This window comes from Gekko japonicus, unplaced genomic scaffold (genome assembly GCF_001447785.1).
Source record: "Gekko japonicus isolate JY-2015 unplaced genomic scaffold, Gekko_japonicus_V1.1 scaffold135, whole genome shotgun sequence".
In the NCBI taxonomy this organism is placed as follows: Eukaryota; Metazoa; Chordata; class Lepidosauria; order Squamata; family Gekkonidae; genus Gekko; species Gekko japonicus.
In genome coordinates, this window is record NW_015175359.1 from 1,157,133 (window position 1) to 1,175,531 (window position 18,399).

Genomic DNA, 18,399 nt, shown 5'->3' on the forward strand with positions numbered 1-18,399 from the left:
ACCCCTTAGCATTTTCCAACAAGTACTATAAGTTTTAATGAAAATCTGAAGCCTGTACCTATGCTTTGGGTAAGAGTGAACCCTGGTTAGCATTAACTATATTTGATGGCCAGGCCCACACAAATTTTTACATTGTTTAAATGTCACCAGGGGGGCGGGCCTTGACAAAATTTTCACATGGAAAAGATTGTGTGTTTCTGCAGCTTGTGTGTGTGTGAGTAAAGTGCCACTTGATTTATGGCAGCCTCATGGGGCTTTCAAGGCAAGAGAAGTTCAGAGGCAGTTTCCCATGGCCTGCCTCTGTGTAGCGACCCTGGTATTCCTCGTAGGTCTCCCATTCAAATACTAAACAGGACCAACCCTACTTAGCTTCTGAGATCTGACAAGATCAGGCTAGGCTGGGCCATCCAGGTCACGGCTCCTGCAGCTTACCCCCAATCCAATCCCTTCATCACGGCTAACCTCTGTGGGCACATAGTATTGTGCGCTTAGGACAGGATTCAATAAATTCCAGGTATCAGATCTCTGTGGTGCCTAGAAATTCCATTGCAGTGCCTAGCAAGCTGCTTTGGATCCCCACTGGGGAGAAAGGCAGGATGTAAGTAAATAAATAAGTAAATAAATAAATTACAGAGAGCTACATATGGGAGTGTGCACACATTGTTAAGGGCTTTATGAAAAGCTGAAACCAGCACCTTGAGATTGGCTTGGAAACATACAAAACAACAGTGCAACTGCATTACAACAGAAGGACTTCTGAACGATGCAGCTAAGTTAACATAAGTTCATTTCTGCCTATTATTTCTAAACAATCTCTTCCTAGGAAACGGGTCCTATCAAAAAATGAAAAACCATTTCAGGCCTCCAGGGATCTGCTCAAGATCTTACCTATTTGTGTGTCAGCCACAGAGAGCCTGCAAATCAGCAAAGCTGCTGCAACGCCTTCCGTTACGAGGGGAACCTGAGTGCTTTGCGTCGCTGCTTTCTCGACTGTCTGGATCAGCAAGGGCAGCAAGTCTAGTCCCTGAAAAAGTACATTTCCTGTAGGGGGTAAGAAGGAGGAAAGCAGCACATCAGGAATCCTTTCTCCAGAACTGCACTGAAACAGGATGTTTAAAAAGATCCATAATGACCATAATGGGCAGAACATCCCAGAGAGCATCTCTACAGTCTTTGGATTTCTCTAAAGTAAGTGGTTTTCAGACTGTGTTCTCAGGTCAGTGGTAGTTAACCAGTGGTATGCAGAAATAATCTTGCCAGGATGCAGGGTCTTCATAATAGTTACTAAGAACTTGCTCTCCCTTAATCCTGGTAATACTTACTGCAGTATTTTATGTATTATCTTTGCATTTTATGGTTCTATAGCATTCTGGCAGCCATTAATCATTGGAGGGGGAGTATGCAAGCTAGCTAAACAACAAAGACCACCCTGTTTGTGATGTCTGTATGCAGTCTTATTTGTTTATATCATAACAGGAGAGACCACAAACCTCTAAAGAACACAGTTCATCATCAGGGGGGAAGGGGGAGGGCTGACTTTGAGAAATCTAATACATCATGGCCAGGGAGCTGTGCATTAAAATGTGTACAATTCTTCTGCAGCTTGAGAGAAAACAATTATAAGCTAAACACAGCTGACAATCAGCATGATTTGTACTTGCAATCAAAGTACCAAGTGTATGAGAAAACATGATTGACAGATGGTTAGAAAAAACCAACTACGTCCGAATTACAAGTACCTTCAGCGAACAAGGATAAACCTTACCTTTGAAGGATGACAGCATGCACTGGAAATAGGCATGTCTCACAGCTGAAGTACAGGTTTTAAGGCTGAAGGCTTTCTTGAACCATTCGATCAGATTCTTGGGCACCTCAGTGGTGAAACGGGTACACCAGAGAGCAAGGACAGAGATGGCATGCACCAGGGTACCTTCATGGACTGATGATAGAGGGGGAAAATAACAATATAAGAAGACTTGTATTGCATCCAGATGCAGTGAACAAACTGTATAAAATGACAGTTGCACTTTAGGATTATGCATTTTAAGAAAGAGAGAAAAATGAAGAGATGCTTACCTTCCTGCTGTAGAAATGGGATGAAAAGTTCTGCCATAGCTGTGCTTAAAGCCTGGTTGGATGACCCAGAAACTGCATGATGGCTACAGCTGCCAATCCCTAAAAGCAAAAAAAAAAATAAATAAATTCAGAAAGACTATGTAGAGCCATTGCTTATCGAAGTAGCCAACATTGGGCTAGACAGACCAACAATCATTTTTGCTGCAAGGCAACTAGCAAGATCCCTCTCTGCAATCACAAGGATCAAAAAGGCATCAATAAAAGAAAAACTTGGGTTCCACACCTTGTCTCACAGAAGACATATCAGCTATGATTACTGGATGGTCTGGAGCACTCACACAGAATTCTTACCTGAGAGGACACTGATCTTCTGTGCCACAACCGTCAGCTTCCCTTCAGCACCTAACAAATATTACGGGAGAATCATAGATTCAGAGTTGGGGGAGAGACTGGGCAGCTATTGAAACTGACCCTGCACACTGGAACTGCTCACATATTCAGTGGCTAAGGAGAGGAGTTTCTGCTCATACAGACAGAACAAGACACAAAGAACAAACACAGGGAAGGAATGGAAAAGGAGAAGGAAAATATACAAGGCAGGCTTGGACAAAAGAGATGTATCTTTAAATAATTCTATGTTAAGATACATGCAAAAATGCAATTTCATTCCCAACCCCTCTGTAGATAAGGGGTCAACTTTATTAAGGCCTGGTTCACACATGAAGGAGAATGAGGTGACAAAGGGTATGCAGAGCCCCACTGGATGGGGGGGGAGTGAGCTACACACCACTCCAGTCCAGTTTTTAATGTTCCTTCACAACTCCATGAAAACAGAGAGCTAGCATATCAGGAGGAAAAATTCTGTCCACTTTTTCCTCGCTTTTCTGTTTGCAGAGGGGTTTCATACACAGAGAAGCATTTTGAAATGCAAGTAAAGCAGTACAGTCTATTCTACCATTGTAACATTCTCCCACTTCATTCCGTGCATGTGTGAACTAGGCAGGGGAGGAGAATGCCCCAAAAACTGAACTGACAACACGGTAGAGGAAGTCACTGCAGGGAATGTTACAGGCCAGAAACATAATTTATTTTTTATGTATTGCATTTACTTCATTTATGGCCTGCCTTGTTTGCTGAGATTCAAGGCAGATTACAGAATGTAAAGCAACCAGACAGCAGAGAACTCCAATTAACAGTGCAGCAGGACCAGGATTACAGAACTGAACAACAATGCAAAAAACCTGTTTAAAGCATGAAATACCATAATACAGAAAGCAGGTAATAAAGGTATTAAAGGGAAGGAGATACATACGAAAGACATTGCAATAGACTACACACCTCTCTCTTATAAAGTGATCTCCTGTGCTACAGTTTTATACTACGGTTTTAATCCCTTTACAAAAATGCTCTCCTGAACACATTCTGCAGAATGAGAGATGTGGGGGAGGGGGTCTGCTGGCCCTCAGGTAGGCTCCTCCTACAAGGGGGGGGGAGCCACCACTGCACAGGCAGTTGCTGAACTTACCCATTTGCAAGGTGTTGCCTTCAGAAGGTTTTGCTCATATGCCCAAAAAGTAAATACTACTGCATCTCCAGCCCTCCCCATCACCTGATCAACTCACACAGTCCACACCCGCGATCCCCCAAAGTCAGAAATTTGGCACTTTGCAGGGAAGGTCTCTTACAGAGCAAGGTAGCTGGAGGTGCCACCAGCAGGCCAGCCATAAGAAATATAATAACAATCAAGTCCGCAAGGAAGGAGTGGTAAAGTCCTTGCACCAGAGAAAGAGCCACTCACCCCCCAGGATGGCAAAGAGGTGCCTCCCGAGTGACTCTACCGTCGCTGGGTCACTGCATTGCCGAGCCAAATTCTTTAATGCAACTATAGCCTCATCCATCAGCTGGGAACTGTTGGATTTCAACTGGCCTAAAATCAAACACAAAAATAGCAAACCTCACAAATACATAGTGTGCAGATTTTTTTCTGAAATGGGGTTGGGGGAATGGGAGACAAGACCTTAAATGTAGCTTCGTTGATTTTCAAAAAAATATTAAATATTATTTTGATGCAATATACATAATGAAACTAAGGCTGATAACGCATGAAGGACTTTTTTAAACTGATGGCTCATCTGCCTTTAAATAAAAAAACAGATTAAACCATTTAACTAAAGTTGGGTACCACCAAAACTATATATGTCTTTCTGAGATACTGAAACAGTGTTGGAAATCACTGACAATTAAACAAAAGTTATCACTCTTAGCTGGAAGGAAATGCAAGTAACAAGCCAGAACCAAAACAGCCACAAAACAAACAATTCATAGCATCATCACTTAAAATGTGTCTTCAATTATTAACACTGGCCTCTGAGTAAAGCATAGCCCAATTAATAAATCTGTAAATTACATCAGTTAACGTTTGCGGTCCTATGCATGGGGGTGATAGGGAAAGGATGGACATTCATGCATGCCTCCAGCAGGAGTCTCAAATCTACATGAGATCACCAATCTCAGAACTACTAAGGTCACCCAGCAAGCTTCATGGCAGGCAATCCTTCAAGTATGCTGCCCTAAGCCATTTAGGGCCTTGTAGGGAACATCTATAAACTGGGCCTACCTTGAAACAAACTGGTAATCAGTGTATATTTTGCTTAAATTGCAAGATTTGTCCTCACTCATTCACATGAACTGTCCCATCTTTCCACAAAGCAACTGTGTTCTGTGCAAAATGGGTGCCAAGCTTCAAAGACTTGGAGGAACAATTCCACTTCTATTAAACAAAATTATTTCCCTCCTTCCTCCCATAAGGAGAAGGCCCAGTACTAAGCAGTTCAGGGATGGTGCAGATAGTGCAGCAGTGACAAGGGGGAATTTCCTGTGGGGTTCCACATCTGCAGATGACAGAACTTACTGGCCAAGCCTTTCACTATGTCCAGAGCATACTGGCTGAGGTCCAGGGTTACAGATGCCAACAGACAGGAGATTGCTGAAGAAAGGAGACAGAAAAGGGTGTTAAAGTCATCGGTTTTCTGGCATGGCCTCTGAGGTTGCCAAAGTTAGCTGTGACTTGACAGCACTTTCCACCAAATGTCCAAAGTAGTCAGCTAAGGCAGCCTAGTGGCCAACAGTTCAGACTCTGCCTAATCCAATGAATAACCAGGCTTCACTCTTGCCCAAGCACTCAAACACCAAAGATAAAAATAAGACCTGCAAGGTGGCCAGAATCACTGAAATCCCAAGGAGGGGGGGAAAACACCTGGGCACACAGATCTTAACTCAGCTCAACCCTCTCCAAGCAATCTTCCACCAGCCACTCACTTTCAATGGCATTCTCAGGGCTCCGCAGCAGGGACTTCTGCAAGGCTGGTAACATTAGGTCCTTAAATTCAGTATGAGACACGTATCGGAGCAAAGGAGCACAGTTGTCCTGCAAGAAACCCAAAGCTGATAATACGGAATACAACATACACAGCTATAGGAGGAAGTGGGAGGTGCCTCCTAGTCAACCCCAGCCAAACTTTTCTTCCCTGGAGGATAAGAAAAAAAACACACCTCTGCCTTCCTAATAAACAGAGAGATCAACCGTTGTCTGGACTACTGGGTGGATTCATGCAGTGAGAATAATCACTTGACCAGCCACATGGGGAAGATAGGAAAAAACCCCACACACACACACATACACCATCAAGTGAGCAAGTGTTCACTCTACTGTGAAAGAAGTGCCTTGCTGGATCAAACAAAAGGTTTGTCTAATTCAGCCTTTTCTTGCCAACAGTGACTAGCCAGACAGCTATGGAATCCCACAAACTGGGAACGAAAGTGATGGGCATTCCCTGTTTCTACCCACATGCACACACCTTGAACAGTGGACCCAAATAAACCTTCAGTTTGGAGGTGAAGTTCGGCTGAACATGTTCAGTCAACCATCACCATGAAACAACCATGGAGAAGGGAAGTTTCATTTGGGCTCAGGGGAAACATGGCATGTTTCCTAATTAGAACACCCACTGGAAGCACGGATACAGTAAAGAACTCAGCTCTTTAATGTGCATACTGCTAGAAATCTGTGTAAGCAAGGGGCATATTATCTGTGATATAATATGCACAAATTTCTATTTCCTCAGACAGTTTAACAGCTAATGTGCCTGAACTAACTGCAAAACAGCAGGGGGAAACAGACGAAAGGTTTTCCCCTGATAAAACCCCACAATTCTGCAGCAGGCTTTGAGGGTTTCTAGATTCCAACTTATTTGGCGTGACAATACCTGCACCATCACCACCACACACACACAACAAGAGCGTCATGCTATTTTCATATTAGATGCAGGGAGTGCAAACAGATATAATACACCTAAAGAAGTCTAATTAAAAACTAGCGGCATTACATGACAAATATGATATGTGAGCACCCTTACTAACATTTTAGAGGAAATGACAATTCTACTTGACATTTATAACAATATAAATTGTGTAAAGTGGGGAGAGAGAAAATCTCTCATATAGCATTGGAACTTAGGTTACCCAATGAAAATAACCAGCAGTAGAAGCAGGACAGAAGAGGGGGGAGAGTTCTTCTTCTTTTACATAGTTAACTTAATGGAATTTGCTGCTACAAAAAGTGGCAATGGCCATTGGCTTAGGTGGCCTTAAACAAAATCACGGAGCGCAGATCCATCAATGGCTACTAGCCATGTCAGCTAAAGAGATGAAATATACTTCAGAATATCACCTGCTGAGAGCAGGGAAGAAGAGTTAGAACAGGGGAAAACCACGTTCACGGGCTTTGCAGAAGCATCTGGCTGGTCACTGCTGGAGAAAAGGATACTGCAGTAGACGGACCTTTGGTCAGATCAAGCAGTACTCTGTACTTAGACTGTTTTCGTACAGACAAGTTAGGCTTTGAGCTTATTGTGGGGTAATTCTTGGACTTAGTTGTCAGTTTTGGATCTCGATCTCTCTCACCAGCAGGTGCTTCTGAGGCTTTGTCTTGCTCATCAGAATGGTCTTCATGTAGAAATCAAGGAGGGAGCTCTGAAGAAGCAGAAACACTCCAGTTAGGTACCTGCAACAATGCACACTGTGCACTTTGCGGTAAAGACAGAGAATAAGGGGTCTCAAATCTCTTACTACAACTGCTCTGCTCTCAACTGCAGGTTTCCCCTCGAGTGAAAACTCAGCCCCCAGTGATGCTAGTAGCCTGCCATACCTTCTCACACGCTGAGCCCACCTTCCATACTCGCCTTGTATCTGTTAATGATGCCGAGTTCTTTCTGGCTGGTACAAAACTGAACCAGCAGCCCCAACATGGCTGCATAGCCCTGGTTGGCTTCCAGGCCAAGAATGACAGAGAGGTACTTATCCACAAGCCCAGGGTTCTGAGGAGAAAACCGAGCAGTAGATCAGGAAAGTTAGTGCAAGATGGGCCAAAGTCATCCAATTAACATGAGTCATGCTTTCAGAAGCTGGACTTTACCTCTTTCCAAAGCCTGTTCAGTTTCTTTACAGCCCCGTCCACCACAGGCTTGCGAGAGCCACCCAAAACCTCCAACAGTAGAACACACTGGACTTCCACCTGTTACAAGAGAATGGGCCAGTTTAAACCAGTGATACTCAGTGGCTTGGAAACCACATCCGGCTCCTTGACATGCCACTTATGGGACATCAGGGAAGCAAGAGTAATAGCTAGAGAACTGATTTTCATTTTATCACAGCAAAAAATAAAGTTAACCGTCTTGCACGCTGGCATATACATATACAGCCGTACAACGTATACTACTTTTTAAGATCACTATGTAAAAGGTTCTAAAGGTTGGGTACAGCGAGTTACACCAAAAGGCATGATGGCCTAATCATAAAGATTCGCTAAGTGTATATAAAGTCTGGGGGGGGGGGGATCCCACCTCTTCCCAACCCTAGATGAATTTCACTTTTTATATAATGGAGCCTACACATGCAGGCCAAATGGCATAAACTTCCTCCTCCACCACTCCTCACCTCCAAGCATTAATCCCTTGAAGACTAGAAAGCCCAACAACCCAAACAAAAGTTACAGCAGCATGTAAAGACCAAAGCCCCTACCCAGAAAAGTAGATTACATCAAAGTTAAGCATATCAAAATCAAAGATCCTTACCAGCTTCTCCCAGGTGTCTCCTTGCCTTTTGTCAGGGGTGGGGAAGACTATGCGAACAAGCAGACAAGTCCAAGATAAGGCCAGCGAAGCTGCAGATCCATTACTCTTACTGTCACACAAGGAGAATAAAGAGAATGAGCCTATGATTTCAATGGCACTACTGAGGGCCACAAATCGAGGCCGATTATGTTTCTCAGGCTGCTGCTTCTTGTATTAGGTTCTAAAAATTTTCCAGCTCTGAATAGAGAAAACAAAGAAGTCTTCAATTGTGCTCTGCATGTGAAGGGAAGGCCACAGGGAGAGCAGGCTCATAATAATTAACCAGGTTCATGCCTGCTGCAATTAGACAAACTGTTCATAACATCGGAGTAGTTTGCAGTATGACCATGCACTCCCTGCCTCCTTCCCCTCACATGCAGAGCACAACTGAAGACTTCCTGGTTTTCAAAGTCTTCTATCTACTTGATTTAAGAATGCCATCACTCAGATAAACCAGAGGTCACTTCCTCCCCACAAACTGGGATCCTAAACTATGGGTTTCTCAGTAGAAAAGAGCAAGAGTCCAGTAGCACCTTAAAGATGAACAAAATTTGTGGCAGGGTATGAGCTTTCAGGAGTTATGGGTGACTCCATGAAAGTTCATACCCTGCCACATATTTTGTTAGTCTTTAAGGTTCTACGGGACTGAAGTTAGTCTTTAAGGTCCCACTGGACTGAAGTGAGGAGTGACTCACAAAAGCTCATCCCTTGCCACAAATTGTGTTAGTCTTGGTGTGCTCTTTTCTACTGCTACAGACTGACTAACATGACTACTCATCTTGATCTATGGTTTTCTCGGATATCAAAACAAAATGGATTTGAGGTTGTAGACTTCCAAACATGGCAACCCACCACATCTGGGCCCATCCCAAACAAACAGAAGTCTGTCTATGATGTCTACATGCAGCCTCTCGCTTTTTAACCTTGCCTTCACGAGTATTCTCTCATTTTTTTTCCATATAAAGGCCAGTGCAGATATAATTGTGAGCCACAATTTAGGGAGCAGGCTACAGGACCACGTGCATGTTCCCCAACTGCTCTCCTTTTTCATGTGAATTTTCCCTGCGACCATCTTCCATGGTTTGGTGTTACCCTGGGCCTTTGCGAAACCCTGTTAAAAGCACAACAGATTAAGGATGTGCTTAAGAGTTTCTAAATTCCAAAACTTTCAGAAGCAGCCACATTTAACCTGTGCTGGCAACAGGCAGACACAATGCTAAATCATGACAGAGAGAGCCAAGAGAGCTCGTTTGAGTGATTCCTGCTGCTAAGCAACTGCCTTTCCTGTACAGTCAAAATAAGTCAGCAGCCCTCTCACAAGAATAAAGTTCACATTTCAAGCTAAGACTCAGAAGGGGGGGGGGGAGTTCTGCTTTCTGGCTGAGAGAGATTAGCCTCAGAAGGGGACCATTAAGTTTCCTGCAGATGGCTCTCCAGTGCCACAAGCAACGCATTCAGCTCTCACCTGGGTCCTCCAGCCTTGCTGCTGATTCCCGAGGACTGCAGGGACTGCAGGAGGTTCTTTGCGGTTGCTTCTGGTTGGCATTCGGCAAGCTGCTGAAGGGCGGACTGGAGGGCTCTGTGGGATGCTGCATCTCTAGTGTGAGAAATTAAAATAAGGGGCTGCAGAACTCATCTGCTGCTCATGCTCACAAATTAGCCATTCCAAGGACTCCATCACCCATCTGGTCAAAAGCTCTTTTTCCCCTTGCCACTTCAATAAGCTGAATGTTTACCAGTCATCCCAGGTCTCAGCTAATCTACAGGAGCTCAGCCTCACTCAGCAAGACATCAGTACCACCAAGACTTACTGGCTGCTCAAGAAAAGCAGCAGCTTTCCAAATATTTCTTGAACAAGTCCCGTATATTTCTACAAAGATGTGGCTAGACTCCCAAGGAGAAACTGGAAACTGCTAGGAAAGGCATATCCAGCACAATGCATTGTACCACTATCACTCAGAACTCTCTGCTACAAGCTTTTAGGAAAAGCACAGGGTGTATGAATGGACACACGTCTAGCCCCCCAGACTGTCTTCCATGGCAACCAGAACATTCACACGCACAGCTTGAAAGCAATGCCCTTCCCCATTCACAGATATATACTGACAAGGTGACCCAGAATCTAAGATCATCCATCTCTTTATGGAGCGTCTTGAATTCCAGTAAACTCAAAACAGCTTAGTTTGGAAAGGACGACAGACTCTCCAACCCTAACCTCTCACCTGTATCGATGAAGAGTGAGGCAGAACAGCTTACAGAGGCCTTTTACTGCACCTTCTGGCAGATCTGAAATGGATTAGATCCCCAAGAGTCATCTGTCAATCAGTGTTATCAGGTACATGAACATATGAAATTACAGAGTCAGAAAATGGGTTCCTCTAGCCCAGTACTTTTTTTTGCCCCCCGTAGGGGATTTTTTAATTGCTTTTTCTACATGGCCAGGGTCTGGCATACCTGAGGGACAACCTTTCCCCACACAGGCCCCAAAGAGCACTTCGGTCGGGGTCGCAACACCGTCTTGCGACCCCGGGCCCTAAAGAGGCCAGGCTTGCTGCCACAAGGGCCAGGTCCTTTTCGGTGGCGGCTCCTATCTGGTGGAATGAGCTCCCGGAGGAGATCAGGTCCCTGCGGGACCTGTTACAGCTCCGCAGGGCCTGCAAGACGGAGCTCTTCCGCCAGGCTTTCGAATAGGAGCCGCCGCCGCCACCACCATTACCATCATAAGGGCCTGTATTGCAGCACCACCGGGGAGTGGCCAATGAACATTGGGGCGGCCACAACAGCCTCCCTCTGGATTTAAGGGCATGTGCAATAGGGAGAGGGGATGCTAGTCACACGGGATCCTTGAGCATAGCCCATTGCACCTAATTGTTTTAATTGTTTTATTGTGTTTTTATTGCACTGTGTGCCATACTGTTGTTAGCCGCCCTGAGCCCCTACGCGGGGAGGGCGGGGTATAAATAAAATTAAATAAATAAATAAATATAAACTACAACGAAATTAGGGGAGGAATCTACAAACTGTGGGAGAAAGTAAAGAAAACCCACTAAAAACGCAAGAGATGGTGATCATACATATTGCTTCTCAAGTTAGCTTCTAGCTCAGAGTTCGTTTAAAGTTCATTGGATGTGGTCAAACTTGATCTTCATAGTGACGACTAAAACATAAAATAACACCTGCGCATCTGACTTAATAAAAAACAATACAAGAAACAATACTCGTTATTGAGAATTCTAGAAACAATAACAACTCAATATCTACTCAATATCTATCCTTTCTCAATGAGTAACCTTTGGGGGGGGCTGCCGCTCCAAGTTTTGAATCTGAGTCCTCGTCAGAAGATGCCACTGCTCCCTCTTCATCACTCTCCTTGGTGCTGTCGTCTCTCTCTTTGCCTTCTTCGCCTGCTGGACGGTTATGTTGCTGCAAAAACTCCGATGCCTTCTCAACAGAGTCAATTTTTTCTTTCTTGTCCTTAAATTTTAAGATTACGCATTCAGGTACATTCCATCTATAGGAAATGTTATTTTTCTGAAGATATAGTACCAAGTCTCTGAATTTCTTTCTTTTCTTTCTTATTTCAAACGGAATGTCTTTTAAAATTTTAATTTCTTTGTCCTTAATATTCATGGGAGTTCCACTTGTGGCTTTGAGAATCTGGTCCCTCACTTGTCTTCTGGAGAATCTCACCATCACTTCCCCGGGCAGATGATTCTTTCTTGTAAATTCAGAATACGACCTATAGATCGTATCTATTTCGCTTTGTAATTTATCCGCTTTGATATTTTTTGCCAAGGAAATAGCATCGCACATCATCTGCTTTAAGTCCTCTCCTTTCTCTTGAGGAACTCCTTGAAATCTTAGAACATAGCTTGCTCTTTCCATTTGCAGTTGTAACACCTAAGACTCGTCAGCTAGTCTCTTTTTCTCCATCACCTGCAGTTGTTTTTTAAGCTTCTTGGTGCTGGCATCTACTTCTTTAAGCTTTTGCTCTGTTTTTTCCATTTTTTTCACAGTCTCAGCAAGTTGATTTTGTTGCGTATCCAGCTTTTGACGCAATGCCAATACTTGTTCCAGCAGAGAGCGCAATGCCTCTATCAGCATCCTTTGAAGATCTGCAGTTGTGTCCTGTCTAGAGACAGAACTCGCTGGGCTGGCACTTCCAACTAAAGGCTTCAGTTTCGTTCTTATCCTTCTCCTCCTTCTTCGGCGCCATGTTTGAGATTGTTTACTTTTTGTTAAAGTTATCAAAGTCTCTAGAATCCCTCAAAGGGTCTGGTAAATTCTTATATGTATTTTATTTCAGTCCGCCCTGTTTCGATAGCCCACCCCCCCTTTCGTCTGCTTTACAACGTTCGTTTGTTTTCTTGTTGGGGGAGAGTTCCCTCTCCCCCTCTGCTTTCAAAGGGGAGGTTTTCAGCTAGTTTTCAGGTGTTTCTGCTTGAACTTTGACTCACATTTCAATGATAGGCTCGCTTTGGCTCAAAGTTCACTCGATCACCGAACGCTTGTCCCGGTGTGCGTTCCTAGTTCCATTCACAGACACTCTGCGGTGGGACCTTTGGAGCATGGAGAAGCCCCCCTTCACCGGCAATTCGCTGGAGGAAGAGCTTTCCTAGCACCCCGGAGCCCAACATGAGGGCTCCGGGGGTGGTGCAGACAATCACACCCCCTCCCAGCTGCAGGCTCTGGCCCGTGCCTCCCTGAGCTTCAGGAGAACGCGGCTGCCATGGCGGGCGCCAAAACCGGAAGCCCCAGTACTATGTTAAATAGCAGCAGCTCTACAGATATCTCAGGCACAGAGAAGTCTTTCCCAGCCCCACTACCTGTGATCCTGTTTTAACAAGGGATACCAGAAACTAAACCTGGGTTCTTGTGGATGAAAAGCATGTACTTTGCCACTAAGCCATGGCTCCTCCTTGGGATTTTTAAGCAATTCTTTAAAAGTGTCTCTGATAACTACACTTCAGTCACTATCAAAGGGATGCAGAAGTGGGCACAGCTGAATATTCTTCTGTCCTTCTTCCACTGTACAACTCAACGGGATTCCCAGGAAGTAACCCATCTAGGTACAGACCGCAGCCAGCTCTGCTCAGTTTCAACAAGGATGCTGAAGGATATATCTCCCAACTATCAGCAGCCCTCTTAGCTCTTAGTCACACTTGCCTTCTTATGAATTTTCAAAGAGCTACTGGAAATGGGGGGGGGGGTGGGGCGGCCACAACAGCCTCCCTCTGGATTTAAGGGCATGTGCAATAGGGAGAGGGGATGCTAGTCACACGGGATCCTTGAGCATAGCCCATTGCACCTAATTGTTTTAATTGTTTTATTGTGTTTTTATTGCACTGTGTGCCATACTGTTGTTAGCCGCCCTGAGCCCCTACGCGGGGAGGGCGGGGTATAAATAAAATTAAATAAATAAATAAATATAAACTACAACGAAATTAGGGGAGGAATCTACAAACTGTGGGAGAAAGTAAAGAAAACCCACTAAAAACGCAAGAGATGGTGATCATACATATTGCTTCTCAAGTTAGCTTCTAGCTCAGAGTTCGTTTAAAGTTCATTGGATGTGGTCAAACTTGATCTTCATAGTGACGACTAAAACATAAAATAACACCTGCGCATCTGACTTAATAAAAAACAATACAAGAAACAATACTCGTTATTGAGAATTCTAGAAACAATAACAACTCAATATCTACTCAATATCTATCCTTTCTCAATGAGTAACCTTTGGGGGGGGCTGCCGCTCCAAGTTTTGAATCTGAGTCCTCGTCAGAAGATGCCACTGCTCCCTCTTCATCACTCTCCTTGGTGCTGTCGTCTCTCTCTTTGCCTTCTTCGCCTGCTGGACGGTTATGTTGCTGCAAAAACTCCGATGCCTTCTCAACAGAGTCAATTTTTTCTTTCTTGTCCTTAAATTTTAAGATTACGCATTCAGGTACATTCCATCTATAGGAAATGTTATTTTTCTGAAGATATAGTACCAAGTCTCTGAATTTCTTTCTTTTCTTTCTTATTTCAAACGGAATGTCTTTTAAAATTTTAATTTCTTTGTCCTTAATATTCATGGGAGTTCCACTTGTGGCTTTGAGAATCTGGTCCCTCACTTGTCTTCTGGAGAATCTCACCATCACTTCCCCGGGCAGATGATTCTTTCTTGTAAATTCAGAATACGACCTATAGATCGTATCTATTTCGCTTTGTAATTTATCCGCTTTGATATTTTTTGCCAAGGAAATAGCATCGCACATCATCTGCTTTAAGTCCTCTCCTTTCTCTTGAGGAACTCCTTGAAATCTTAGAACATAGCTTGCTCTTTCCATTTGCAGTTGTAACACCTAAGACTCGTCAGCTAGTCTCTTTTTCTCCATCACCTGCAGTTGTTTTTTAAGCTTCTTGGTGCTGGCATCTACTTCTTTAAGCTTTTGCTCTGTTTTTTCCATTTTTTTCACAGTCTCAGCAAGTTGATTTTGTTGCGTATCCAGCTTTTGACGCAATGCCAATACTTGTTCCAGCAGAGAGCGCAATGCCTCTATCAGCATCCTTTGAAGATCTGCAGTTGTGTCCTGTCTAGAGACAGAACTCGCTGGGCTGGCACTTCCAACTAAAGGCTTCAGTTTCGTTCTTATCCTTCTCCTCCTTCTTCGGCGCCATGTTTGAGATTGTTTACTTTTTGTTAAAGTTATCAAAGTCTCTAGAATCCCTCAAAGGGTCTGGTAAATTCTTATATGTATTTTATTTCAGTCCGCCCTGTTTCGATAGCCCACCCCCCCTTTCGTCTGCTTTACAACGTTCGTTTGTTTTCTTGTTGGGGGAGAGTTCCCTCTCCCCCTCTGCTTTCAAAGGGGAGGTTTTCAGCTAGTTTTCAGGTGTTTCTGCTTGAACTTTGACTCACATTTCAATGATAGGCTCGCTTTGGCTCAAAGTTCACTCGATCACCGAACGCTTGTCCCGGTGTGCGTTCCTAGTTCCATTCACAGACACTCTGCGGTGGGACCTTTGGAGCATGGAGAAGCCCCCCTTCACCGGCAATTCGCTGGAGGAAGAGCTTTCCTAGCACCCCGGAGCCCAACATGAGGGCTCCGGGGGTGGTGCAGACAATCACACCCCCTCCCAGCTGCAGGCTCTGGCCCGTGCCTCCCTGAGCTTCAGGAGAACGCGGCTGCCATGGCGGGCGCCAAAACCGGAAGCCCCAGTACTATGTTAAATAGCAGCAGCTCTACAGATATCTCAGGCACAGAGAAGTCTTTCCCAGCCCCACTACCTGTGATCCTGTTTTAACAAGGGATACCAGAAACTAAACCTGGGTTCTTGTGGATGAAAAGCATGTACTTTGCCACTAAGCCATGGCTCCTCCTTGGGATTTTTAAGCAATTCTTTAAAAGTGTCTCTGATAACTACACTTCAGTCACTATCAAAGGGATGCAGAAGTGGGCACAGCTGAATATTCTTCTGTCCTTCTTCCACTGTACAACTCAACGGGATTCCCAGGAAGTAACCCATCTAGGTACAGACCGCAGCCAGCTCTGCTCAGTTTCAACAAGGATGCTGAAGGATATATCTCCCAACTATCAGCAGCCCTCTTAGCTCTTAGTCACACTTGCCTTCTTATGAATTTTCAAAGAGCTACTGGAAATGGGGGGGGGGGATTTCATCTTGGCTAGGGCTCCCAAGTCAACACTACTTTGTTGACCAGAAAGGATTCCAGTACAATAGTACCACAAGAAGTGTGACCAAGGGATTCAGACTTCCATTCTTCTGTCATCCCCAGCCCTGACAATATAAAACAACATATTACTCCCTGATACAGGGAAAGGCTAAATGACAGCACTTCAGAAAACCCAGAATACCAGCCCTTAAAAGAAATCTCTGAAATTTGCTTCACTCTTTGAGAGGAACTGGATTCCTTTGGTCAACAGCTAGGCTTCCTGGAAGGAAGCAAATGGAGGGGGATGGCCCAATGTTTCAACTTGTATGCCTTTCTGAAAGCAGCCCAAAGTCAGGCCTGATGCCACTTCCTCCACACTTCTTTTGCCTCCATGTGGGCAAGGAACAGCCCACTGGCATGCATCAATCAAGAGGTAATGATTTAAACTGTAAGCCACCTCAAGCAGGATTCTGAAGAGGCTGCATACAAATAGAATAATTTACTACTTTTAAAGCAAAATACAAATACCTTTTCCAGTGATGCATCTTCCAAGTTCATTGAGGATTTCTCTTCGTTCCTTCACACTGGATGTGGTCACTTTCACTGCAAACCTCTTCAGAGTTTCAGAAACCTAAAATAAACAATAAAAAGATAGGGTGGAATGAACAACCAAGGGTCTATGCAGATCAACATTCTGTTTCCTCAAATGGTCAACTAGATAGCCACAAGTAGGGCAGTTACTCTGGAACCCTCTCCTACAACTAACACCTACTGTACAGTCCTTGAACTCAGAGGTTCCATTTAGCCATCATGGCTAATAACTGCTGGCAGATCTATTTTCCATGAATTTGTCTACTCCCTTTAAAACCAGCTAAGTTAGTTGCTACTGGTACATCTTGTGACAGCATATAAATAAATTACACTTTATACAAAGAAATGCTTTCTGTTGTCTGTCTTGAATTTACTGCCCATCCATTTCATTAAGTAACCTGGAATTCTAGTGTTATGGAACAGACAGAAAAAGTATCCAAGGACAAAATATGCAGAGAGATGCAAGCTGATGCATCTCCTCCAAGCCTGCAAAGAACCACTAACCTGGCTGTCTGAAGTGTGTAAGAAGGGCCTAGAGAGAAATGATGTAGGAAATGCATGTTGATTCTTGCCACAAATGACTAAAATAAATATGCATGAACAAAACAGGTAGTACAAAATGTGGGCACATTTGTAATGGTCCACAAGTAGCTTTATATAGTGCCAACTAAGACAGCACAAGACTAAACCTTCCAGCTGTTGGACAGCACTAATGAATTTGCCTGCCCAGACTTTCTACCTCATTTGCACACCACACTGATCACCAGCCTTATTTATGTTAGGGGGAAAAACTCTTCAAGATCGCCTCAGGGAGATAAGAATTTAGACAACCAGAAATCCTGCTACTTCCTGGTTATGCTGTGTTCTTGTTTGTTCTCTCTCCTGTTCTCTGAGAGCTGGGAGACAGGGGGAATCTACACGTTCAGCAAGCCATAGATATAATATTACATCTAAGAACAACTATAAAGTCAGACAAAAGGGGAGAGGTTTGAGATACAGAATTATAAACTGGTGCCACTGACATGTAGTACAGAAAACTATAGGGCTTGTGTGTAAAAAAATAATTGGGGTCAAAATACAAAGCTAGCAGGGACAAACTCTGTAAATGAAACACGTGAAGCATGTGGAGGAGGCTAGGTGATGACAACAAGAATTCCAAACCGTTTCCCATACATAATTTCAGTAATCCTTACAACACTTTAAGATAGTTCCACCCTCTCACCATATCTGAAGAAGTGAGTAGTGACTCACGAAAGCTCATACCCTGCCACATATTTTGTTAGTCTTTAAGGTGCTACTGGACTCTTGCTCTTTATGAAGGATAACAGCTTGACAAAGACAACCTAGTGAGTTCATAGCTAAGGCAGGATTTGAACTAGGTCCTTTTCACATCTTAACTATATCCAACTCTACATAGCACTATAAAAAGGTAACTCCATAGTATCAAGCACTTCTATTTTTAAAAATCAAACTCTTGTTGTACTGTTATAGCAGCACTAGCTATACTGCTTTTTAATTTTATCTGTCACAAGATTCAGGGGAGCATATGCAGCTCCCCCACCACCAAGAAACCCCCACATGCAAAGTAGGTGTGCCTTGTCTGGCAGTCTATCCAATACATCAAACATGTATCACCACTATTGATTTATTATCTTTAATGTATTCAGCCTCATGACATCTCCAGCCTAACCTATCTCAGAAGATGCGAGGATAAAATGGAGGCAAGGAAAACATGTAAGCCTCTTTGGATCACCACTGGGAAGAAAGGCAGGGCATAAGGAAGGAAGCCATCACAATCTCTGCCTTACAGTGGACTGCAGGTATCAATTCTACTGAAGGTTGAAAAATGGACATGTGACTGAGATGGAGTCAAACTGGATATAACCACTAGAACCAACAGATTATCAT

General features: G+C 43.9%; 1 protein-coding gene across 1 annotated transcript in view; it reads right to left on the reverse strand.

Moving 5' to 3' along the window:
* The window catches only part of GCN1 (GCN1, eIF2 alpha kinase activator homolog), a 69,065-nt gene that overhangs the window by 49,789 nt on the left and 877 nt on the right, over positions 1-18,399 (reverse strand). The window contains exons 2-15 of the mRNA XM_015425296.1: positions 16,429-16,531; positions 10,469-10,532; positions 9,712-9,843; positions 8,208-8,316; positions 7,550-7,648; positions 7,317-7,451; positions 7,039-7,107; positions 5,395-5,503; positions 4,988-5,062; positions 3,875-4,003; positions 2,428-2,478; positions 2,077-2,175; positions 1,766-1,939; positions 889-1,041 (exon numbers count right to left, since the gene is read on the reverse strand). Coding sequence (XP_015280782.1) covers positions 889-1,041; positions 1,766-1,939; positions 2,077-2,175; positions 2,428-2,478; positions 3,875-4,003; positions 4,988-5,062; positions 5,395-5,503; positions 7,039-7,107; positions 7,317-7,451; positions 7,550-7,648; positions 8,208-8,316; positions 9,712-9,843; positions 10,469-10,532; positions 16,429-16,531 — 1,501 coding nt within the window. The remainder of the gene's footprint in view (positions 1-888; positions 1,042-1,765; positions 1,940-2,076; positions 2,176-2,427; positions 2,479-3,874; positions 4,004-4,987; positions 5,063-5,394; positions 5,504-7,038; positions 7,108-7,316; positions 7,452-7,549; positions 7,649-8,207; positions 8,317-9,711; positions 9,844-10,468; positions 10,533-16,428; positions 16,532-18,399) is intronic.